This window comes from Sebastes fasciatus, chromosome 19, assembly GCF_043250625.1.
Source record: "Sebastes fasciatus isolate fSebFas1 chromosome 19, fSebFas1.pri, whole genome shotgun sequence".
Classification (NCBI taxonomy): domain Eukaryota; kingdom Metazoa; phylum Chordata; class Actinopteri; order Perciformes; family Sebastidae; genus Sebastes; species Sebastes fasciatus.
In genome coordinates, this window is record NC_133813.1 from 20,796,760 (window position 1) to 20,807,363 (window position 10,604).

Genomic DNA, 10,604 nt, shown 5'->3' on the forward strand with positions numbered 1-10,604 from the left:
CGATCCTGATACAGGAATTTTTTTAAGGATTCCGATCAGCCAGACCATTGAGACGTCTGGGTATAACACATGTGCAGTGTCACTGATTACGCGTTGATGACGCATGACCCCACCTCTTTCCTTCAGAGAGAGAGACAGAGAGAGAGCGGGTGTAGATTCTGTTTTTTTTCACATTAAGCTCGGTGAAATTACGTACAGCTGATCTCAACATTATCAAAAATACACGTGGATGATGGTGCAAGCTGAACGGAGAGGGGGGGGGGGGGCAATCGTACTCAGGCACCTTGGCGGAGGTCTGCGCTCTCCGAGTGCCATTCTAGTTTTACATGTGATGGTTCAAACGATGAAAGAATATTTAGTTGTGAAGAGGATGACAATCTCACTGAGTCAAATCATCGGTTTTGATCAGCAGCCATGTGCAAGTGGTTATTGTGCAAATTGTAGACAATTGTACTGACTCTTTTGCACACATGTGCCAAAACTAGCGCAATTTGCTTGAATGAATGAGAAATTCTAATCTGTTGTGAACAACAAACTAATTGTTCAGAGGTTTGAGCTCACTGTTTTGAAAAAAATAATTCTCACTCGAGAATTGAGCCAAAGCGAATGAGAAAAACTGTAAATTACATTTTGGGTAGTCTTCTGTCTTTACGTGATTCACACAAGGAGCCCATGAAATATCTCCTAATATCTCAGAAATATGAACACATGAACACAACATTTAATATGGCTCAGTTTCTTTGATTTATTTAAAGAATGGAAAAATACAACAGGTAAAGATACAGGGAAACAGGCCTCATAGAAAAAGCACAACACAACATTTTGAAGGCATGCTTCAATTTCATCAGTGCACAAAATATTCATAATAATACTGGTAAATCCCACATCAAAATTGGCTACTGACTAATTTTCGGTCCAATAGATCGCATGCTGTAACAGAGTTAAACAGATTTGCCGCAATAAATTTCACGTTCATTAGCTGGCTAAAACGATCCAATTCATCAAATTCAGTTCATTTTTCTTAAAAACTATAAAACATGTACATTGTGCTCTAGTCTGTTCCATCAGCCCAAAAGAGAAAAAAAGTAAATTATTAATAATAGATATTAAATGTGATGTGATTAATGGAAAGGGAAGATCAGTGCAGAGAGGCTCAGTAATGAAACCTGAAGCAAACGGACCACTGGTGTATTTATGGGTGGTGCTTCAGCCTGGTGTTTTTTTATGTCACGCTACGTAGAGCAGGTGTCCTGAGAAGTAGCTTCTGGTGCTCAGGCCGGTGGTCCCATCGCTGGCCTCCAGCCACACTTTGTCTCCCACCTCCAGCTGGAGTACCGTGTCCCCTGATGACAAGTGGTGACCCCCCTGATAAATATTGAACCCAGGCAGCACCAGCTCACCGTTACGCCTCAGGTCCACATTTTTGGCATTGATGAAGGACGTGCAGAGAAAGCTGAACTGATAGACACCAGGGATGAAGCATGTAAACAGGCCCGTCTTAGTGCTGTGATGGTACTGTTTGTTGTAGATGACTTGATGGAAACGAATGATTTTTTCTGAGGACGGGTTGTACTCGCCCAGGCGGACGGAAAAGGCAGATTGTGGCTGTGTAGCATTGGTGTTGAAAGCTGGCGGTCTAGGGGGTCCTGGGGGTCCTACTGGACCTGCAGAGGAACAAAAGTATAGATTACATATTTGCTTTAAATCTACTGATCTGCTGCTACAATATGAATGATCTAGATGTTAAAATTACACATTTATTCAATTTCTTTACTTAAGTACACTTTTGAGATACTACTCCACTACATTTTAGATGGAAATATTGCACTTTTTACTCCATTATATAATTACTAGTTATTTTGAAGATCATTTTTATACAAAATATATGATAATCTTCTATAACATGATACATTGTAGAGCTGTCGCGATCAGTCGACTAATCGGTTAGTCGCCAACTTTTTTGATAATCGATTAATCGTTGAAGTAATTTTTTTCCAAAAATGGTAGAAAATGCTGTTTTCAGCCTCTCAAGTACGGAGATTTCCTGCTTTTCTCTGTTTTATACAAATATCTTTGTGTTTTGGACAAACAGGACAAGACATTTAAAGACATGGGATGGACATTTTTCACTATTTTATGACATTTTATATGAAAATAGTTGTTAGTTGCAGCCCTAATGCATTGTTCAGTTAAAGAAATCTCTCATAAAATCATCATTTTTTTTTTTTTTTGAGAATGTAGTAAAGGTGGACAATAATCACATCTAAGACATGATAATAAAGTGGTCAGAATCTAAAGGCCCTGATTGCACTGTGGAAGTTTCAATTAGGATAAAAGATGGGTGTACTCAACAGAGATGAACTGTATTTGAAGATTAACTGTATATAGGATGTATATTTATGTTCATCTATATTTCACATACTTCATTTAAATTGACCAGATATGAAGACACTGAGGTTGTTTGTTTTATATGTGGGGTAAAGTTGTTGTCTTGATAAATATGAAAATAAATATAAATACATAAATATGAAAATTGAACAATCTGTGACTTCCAGCACTATATACGATGTACAAAAGGAAGAAGAGACAATAACTGAATAGATTACCTCGTTGTCCTGGAGGCCCTTGGGGCCTGGGGGCGCCTCGGCGGCCTGGTCGCTCGCAGTCTGTATATCAAGATGTAGAAGTTAAATTCATTTATCCTCATAATTTACGGATTTTTTCAAAATGTGCTAGTATTAGTAAATTCTGAATGGAGTTAGGAAAACCTTCACCAAGATGACAAAAAGTTGAGAACAGGTGTTATATGATCTGAATGTGAACATTTTAAGAAGTATTCATCATTGTGCTCTTAAAATATGACTACCACAAGTTAAAACCGACCTCGTTTCCGACTTCATTACAGCTTGCGCCTGCAAGATCAAACACCACATATGAAGAACGATTTTTACACAAGTGATTAGAGAAGACATAAACACACCAGGTTAAAAACAGAATGAAACAATTCATTAGGTGACAAGTTATTTTGAATTTGAATCTGAGAGTCTGGTCAAAGAGTTTGGTCCAGTGTTGTTTTACCTCTGCAGGGTCTCTCCCTCCAGGATGACAGGTTCAAGCTTCGGAGGGTTCTGCATCTGACGAGCCGGTTCCTGTTTGAGATGAGGCTGAAGGCCTCACGGGGGATAGTCCTGATGCCGGTGTTATCACAGATGATCGTGGATAAGGTGACCCTGGACAGAGCAGCTCTCTGAGCCGCGGTGAAGACGCCCGGGTTCTCGTACCACAGCCTGATTATTTCAAACAAGAAATTAGTATCAACAAAGATTGTGTTTGAAATGCATTTGTTTTGTGATTGTGTTATTATCACTGTATGTATCCACACACACCTGTCACCCTGGCGGATCTTCTGGAACTGTGTTGCAATGAGGCAGGCGAACAGAGGCCCCACACGGCCGCCACGGACAAACGGCTCTGCAACGCCTCCCATCCAGACGTCGATGTTGTCGGCCGTACCGTAGAGCTGCAGCAGCCTGCGGGCCAGGTCTGCGTTATTCAGGACCCGAGCGAGCTCCGCCTGGTTCCTGGGCTCAGACAGGCCACACAACTTGCGATAGGCGTTGTAGCCTAGAGGAGTAAACAACAAGTAAGCAAAGAGCGGATGACAACAAAATATTAGAAAAGGCTGAAAATCAGGGTGAGGGATGTACCAGGCAAGCCGTGGTCGCGTCCCCTCTCCATGTTCAGAGAGCCCAAGTCCAAAGCCAGATGCATCACAAACTGGAACAACCTCTCCCTCAGAGCATCCACCATCATGTTATCCTGAGTGTTCAGTTTAGCAGGACGGCCGACCAAACCACGGAGCAGAGAGTCAATGCCACCTGGAGAGATCAAATAAAAGTTAGGGTGATGTTTGAAGAAGAGTGATTGATAAGTTACTAGTGATTGATAAGTTACTAGCCTTCTCTCTGTACAACTCACCCTCAAAGACGATCCTCCAGGGGGTGAAGAAGGCTTTGAACAAGGGGACACTGGGGAAATTAGCGTTCTCCCTGTAGTTTGCATCCAGACGGGATAAGACCGGCTGTATGGCCAAGTGGGCAAAGCGGTAAGCTGCTGTTGCAAAGACGTTGGAGATGCTGGGATCAACGCTAGCGTCGTAGCCGGGGTAACGGCCGAGCTGTGTACGCATTGCGACGTTACCTACAATGTGAGGCAGATAGTCCCTGAACACAAACACCTGAGAGAGAGAGACAGAGATCTATTTTGAGTAAAAGACAGTGGAGTGTATGACATCTGCTTTGGAGATGTAAAAATATAATCGTGAATGCTGACTGACTCTCAGGTTTACCCACCTGTGTGTAAGCACCCAAGATCTTGCGGGACTCTTGGTAGAGTGTCTCACTGTCCCACTGTGGGTTCAATCTCTTCAGGGCACGAGCCACACGGTTATGCTCACGCATAAACAGTGTGTGAATGGATGTCAGACCTATGTTCTCGTCCACGCGGACATCACCTTAAGGACACAATGTACATAATAGCTGATCAGAAGTGTTCGTTTCCTCTTTAGATGGCAGCTCTTTCATTAAGATAACTGGTTACACTAACTAATAACTACTAAACCCCCTATTAATCATTTATAAGTAGAATATATATTGAATAAATGGTTTATAACACACTATTATGTGGTGTATTTTTAAGTGTTTATTATTCTACAGTATTTCTCAACAATTATATCTTCTCCTGTGAGAACATATTTGACATTATTACAACTTTGTTATATCATATTCTTATTCATCATGTGTGTACATCATCATTATAGTGTCATCAGAGTTATAGTTATACTTATTGCTGCTTATAAATATCAAATAGTGGGGTTTAAAATAAAGTGTTACCAGATAGTTTAAACAGACAGCAGGTTAGAAGCTAGAGCAGGATAAAGGATTTTCACAACCTGGCATCCCAAAATTAGTTATTTAATAAATTATTAACTATTTATTGATGACTAACCTGCAATGAAACACGGCACCTCTGTGGCGTTTGTGTCGTTGGTGACTCTTCCGCGAGTGGCACACATGTTCACCATGAGAGGGTGGAATGGCAGCAGCTCACGCCCGTTGTCTTTGAACTCTGTGTTCACGCGCAGCAGGCCGCTATCACTCTGGTTGTCGCGAAGAAACAGGGCAAGCTTCTCCTCAGAGCCATACACCTGGCCGAGATCCAGGAAGGCTGTGAGGGTGTTGATCTGCTCTCTCTTGTTGGCTTCTCCTCCAAAATTGTAGGCAGAGTATCCCGTTCCGCAAACAGGAGCGGATCTGAACGCAGGGATGCACTCTTCTGTCTGAGAGCGGGGGTCGCCGGGAGGAATCTGTTTGTAGGAAAGAGACCAAAGGTTATGAAGAGAACATTTTTGTTAAAACAACATCACAATGTGTGGGTTTGAGCTTTCACACCAACCGGGATGGGGATGCAAGGGTCAGTGTTCTCACAGCTGTCGTCACAGTCGATCCCATTGCTGAAGGAGCGGATGCTGGGGGAGAAGGGAGTGAAGGTGAGATCGTGGTCGTTCCACTGCCCAAACAAGGTCACCATGTGAGAGAATTCTCTGTCGCTGACCACGCCTGCGTCTGTTGTGCTTAGGATGTTGTTGGACACCTGACGCACCTGAGAGTGGAGTAGAAATGTTTTAATTTTAAAATCAGCATTTATGTTTCTTTATGTATATTAATCAAGTGTCTGGGATTTCGAGGTCGTACCATTGGGAGGAAGAAGTTGTTTATTGTTTGGTTGTTGAAGCCTTTTGGTTGGGAGATGCCGTCGTTATATTCGGCAGGCAGCAAGCGGGCGAAGGGGGTGTTTGAAGATCCAAGGCGAGTGTTCTTTCTAAAAGCAAACAGAAGATGTCCATGTTTGGAAATGCTGCTTGAGAATTTTCAGGGAAGTGAACACATCTTCTGCTAAGAAGTTTCAAGTGTATTTCACAAACATTTCCGCTGAATGTAATCGACACTCAAACTCACAGAACTGACCAGTTTCCATTAATTCAACACATTTTGCTTTTTGGAGAGAAAGCACACAATTGCTTTTTACCTACATGTATGTGGGAAACTGATATTCTGGAGCCAAAATAGGTAAACAAAGTAGTTAATGAAGACATTTTATAATGTCAAAAAGTTGATCTATGTTTTTTATGTCCAAGATGGTGTTAAGTGAGATTTGAACCAGCATTTTATCACACTTGAATGTTTTGTCTTACAAGTTGTTGCAGACGCTGGTGGCTGTCCGATACTCGTTAATGTTTGGTGTGGTGCGGCATGATGGAAGGCTGACTCGAGCTGCACATCCAGTTATTCTGGCAAGATTCATCAGATCCTCTTCAGAGAGCAAATCTGAAAAATGTGAAAGACATTTCATGGATTAACCGTGTGTGTGTGTTTGTGTGTGTGTGTGTGTCAACTTCATATTGTCTAGTCCTTAATTACAACGGAAATGTTGTCAGAAAAACAATGTGAGCACTGTGTGTGTGTGTGTGTGTGTGTGTGTTTGTTTGTTTGCTGCATGTCTGACCTGTTGCATTGAGTGAGCGTTTGTGCACATGATGCGCCCTCTCCTGCAGCAGACGGAGGGTTTGTGCCATGTAGTCTGCAGATCTCACGGCTGAGCGTGTGTCACCACGAGGCTGCTTCACAAGACGGAGAGTATCGTGAGGACTCACCACCTCCTTGCGGACTCGTCTCAGACTCCTGGAGAAGGAAAAAGTCACACAGTCGAACAATGAAGTCTGAATTGTGTTATTTTTTGCAGTCTCTGTAAATTGTAACTAACAGTGTAAATTTATGATGAATTAATTTGAAAGATAATCTTCTATTTCACTCTGTGAGATTAAATAACCGCAATGATGAACTCACTCTTCTCTGGAGTACTTGTACGCATCGTCAACGAGCTTCTTTGCCTCCTCAAAACATTGTTGAAGGAGAGAACTATCCAGATGTTCTCCTGCAAAGTAACAACACACTCATCAAATTGTTCATCACGACAAAATTATTTTAATCTCGACCAGTGATGTAACACAGACAAATTCAGGTGTGGATTAGAAACGTGTCCACAGAGTGAGGGATGTCGCCTACCTGTTTGTTTGGAGAGAGCAGGAACCAGGCAGACGCCCAGAACAAGAAGGGCAGAGAAAATCATCTCTAAAACACATAAATACAAGTCAGTATAAAAAATTAATTCAGAACCGTAGACATTAAAAATATCTAAGCATCTAAACCAAAAAACAAATGTATATATCATTATATAAAATATAAAAATATATATAAATAACTATATAAAGAAATATCTAAGCAAAAAAACAAATGTGTATATATATATATATATATATATATATATATATATATATGTATATATATATATATATAACTATTTAAAATATAAAAAAAATGTATAACTATTAAAAAATATCTAAGCATCCAAACCAAAAAAACAAATCTCGTTACCTGTTTCTGTGAAGATAATTGTGAAGATTTCAGGTGCAGTTAGCAGTGGTGTCGCCTTCTTTATATTCAGTGCGCGGCCCTGAGGCCCCGCCCCCTGGGGTTGTACAGGTTCCTTCTTCCTTCTCACTCTCTGCTCAACGAAATCCTTCATTCTTATCACTAATTGTTTCTGGCAAACCAATAGGTATGATGTTCTCATTTAGAAACGCACACAATAAGTAGCAGTGTAGGGAGTGATTGTGGTAACAGTAAGCCATTATATAAAACTACGGGTAGCATTGTCAGTAATTGTAGGTGTTTTTTTAGTATTTCAGTATGAAGTTATTTGAATAAATCATTTTCTTATTCACTATCATAATTTTAATGTTAATGAGGTGTCTAAGGATTAATTCAGACAAATTTTAGAAAATATTTTTGTCTATTTTTTGACCTTCTTCTCCTTTTTCATGATAGTATTTGACATAACCGGATCAAGTCTTTTTTCTCACTGGATTATTGTATGAATCTTTTACCTCATTTGACTCTATATTGATAGCCAACAGCAAAGAGATTTGCAACATTTGGATAGTTTTCTTTTTTTTTTTTCACTTGTTTACTGATGTTGCCATGTTGTGGCTGTTGGCCTTCAGTGTTGCCACACAGAAACTGATGCACTTGAGAAAGTATCTGAAAAGAGGAAGGGGTGCACACTTATCCATCTTTAGCCACTGAATTACTTTTTTTTTTGGCAGGTTGAGGTACAGTGCAGCAGTATCAACTGAAGGTGTTAACCCCAGAGAATAACAGGTAAATACATAATAGGTTGCATGTGTGAGACATTGTTGTGGAATGAGGAAAAGTAGAGTCAAACATAAGTTTACCTTGTATATTATATGTGTTTGTGTGTGTGTGTGTGTGTTTGGTTGGGGAGCCCTATGGCTGCTGTGGATACAAAGGCGTTTTCAAAGTTGTCACGCAAAATTTTCACTGATAACAAAACAAAGAACAGAGGTTTGAGAAAAGTTCATCGGCCGCGAAAAGCCTGGCTTACAGTAATGTCACTGATAATATGAATAAGAGGCTTTATTACATAATGTACTATCTGAGCCCAAAACACACTAGAAGACCTTGAAAATTCTAATTGTCTATATAAAAAAACAGCATCCGATATTTAATGACAGATTACAGCTGTCGACAAACACATAGCTCAGACTACAAGATCTTGTTGGATGTTGGATTTAATTATTCCGACTGCATGTTGTGACTCAGGAGTCGAGAGATTTGAATCCTAAACTCCCTGCAAATTGATCCGTCATCCCACTGATCCTTGGCCTTCGTTTCAACCAAGTCAGGTGTGAACATTATTGAAATCAAAAGAAAAAACATAAATTTGTAGGCTCCCTGAAAAATTTATTGATGCAACGCTTTGACCTACAAGGTCGTAGTCAGGAATACATTGAAAATTTCAGTTTGGACAACCTCTCCTGTTGTTTTTGTCCTGTACCTGCACCCAGCTGTGGGGCTGGATGTGCACACTACCCCCTTCTTTGCATTAAGATTATTTAAAGAATAATTTTAACACGTATGGCTTCATTTGCTTCAGTAGAAATTGTTTAAAAGTGGAGGAAAAGGTTGCACAGACATCATACAAAAACAAAAAAAAATGTTCTTGCACATCGTGAGTGAGCATCAGAGAGTGATAGTGGGATTATTTTCTTACTTTAATATGTGAAGGAACAAATTCATGCAGAAGATAGAATATCTTAAATCATTGTTTTCTCATCAATTTCAATGAGCTGTCTGCTTGTTAAAGTACGGGTTCACTTTTCTGCCCATCATTGTGTTTGCAACATCCCCAGGAGAGTTGCACTAATCACGTCCAGTTCCCTCTTTGAAGGACGTATACAAAAAAAAAGCAGAAATTAACAGCAATGGCTGAAGCATTGTTAGTCAACCTCAGGGTTTGGCAAGAAATCATATTTCTCCAGTGGGTTGGTTAGTGAGTACAAATTTCAGTGTGGACAACTTCTCCAGTTGTTTTTGTCCTGTACCTGTAAAAACGGCTCACAGTTTACTGGTGAGGTTTTTATTTAGTAGTGAGCATTACAGGTGCTGGTAGGGAGATTATTGCTACGTTCCAAATCACGTACTTTTTCTTTTTACTTTTAGCACATACTGCAGCTGCCCTTACAAAGTATGTACTGTTGCATCAGTATGCATACAATTTGGACATACTACTTCATCATAACATTGCGCCTTGAACTTTGACCCTCTTGCTCATATATCCCCTGCGCAGAGAATTGTGGGTCAGAATAGCCGAGAAGCATGCTGGCCTGCATACTGCAAAATATGACCGGGTGTAGTAGGACATCCTGGTACTTTTGGCATACTGCATTTGACATACTAAGTATCGCACCAATAAGCCAAAGAAAATTCCTCGTGTATACCCCTTACACCTGGCAATAAACACCTTTCTGATTCTGATTCTGATTCTGATTGGGACATATGGTGCCTTCCAATGAAACTCGTGAGCTTGTGTTTACGACATGGGAAGTCGTGTACACAATATGCTTGGCGCTCAAGTGGTTAGGTCGTGAGAACACCGCTGCGAAGCATTGGCAATATTAACGTTACTGTCGCCGTCTAGAAGGCACAGACTTTTAAACTATATCATGATGTGATATGTTAGGTTTGGAAACAAGCATGATAATAGAAAGCCAGACTGTCTTTTTTTAAGTGAGCATTCTATGTTTCACACAGTCCTAGGAGAAATATTTGTTTATCATTATTCACAACATAAAAAGACTACAATCAGTCTGCAACCATTTGAGGCTGTACCACTCACTACACATAAGAAAACTGTTAGAAGGATGGAAGAAAATTGGAAACAGCTTTGTTATTCTCAGACCATGTCGGCAAGAAAGGTTGCGTTTAGCCTAACCTCTTCACACCTTGGCAATAAAAATGATTAATAAACGTTTATACGTGTAAAAACTTACATACAGTTCCTTTAAATACTCTGCTCAGTGGCCATTTTAGGACAACTCAAACTCAACTTGTGTAGCTCTGTCTTGTCAGACATTGTGCAGCTTTCAACGGTAACATTAACGTTACTGTCTGCGTCTAGAAGCC

General features: G+C 40.3%; 1 protein-coding gene across 1 annotated transcript; it reads right to left on the reverse strand.

Moving 5' to 3' along the window:
• Nucleotides 1-720: 720 nt before the first annotated feature.
• On the reverse strand, nucleotides 721-7,529 carry LOC141757577 (eosinophil peroxidase-like). Its single transcript, XM_074618150.1, has 16 exons — nucleotides 7,494-7,529; nucleotides 7,125-7,190; nucleotides 6,906-6,993; nucleotides 6,565-6,740; nucleotides 6,254-6,386; nucleotides 5,754-5,880; nucleotides 5,455-5,661; nucleotides 5,008-5,365; nucleotides 4,353-4,513; nucleotides 3,979-4,237; nucleotides 3,708-3,878; nucleotides 3,387-3,624; nucleotides 3,079-3,287; nucleotides 2,884-2,912; nucleotides 2,607-2,666; nucleotides 721-1,664 (listed from the first exon to the last, which is right to left on the reverse strand). The coding sequence occupies exons 2-16, from the start codon at nucleotides 7,186-7,188 to the stop codon at nucleotides 1,656-1,658; spliced, it is 2,289 nt and encodes a 762-aa protein (XP_074474251.1). The 5' UTR covers nucleotides 7,189-7,190; nucleotides 7,494-7,529; the 3' UTR covers nucleotides 721-1,655.
• Nucleotides 7,530-10,604: the final 3,075 nt, after the last annotated feature.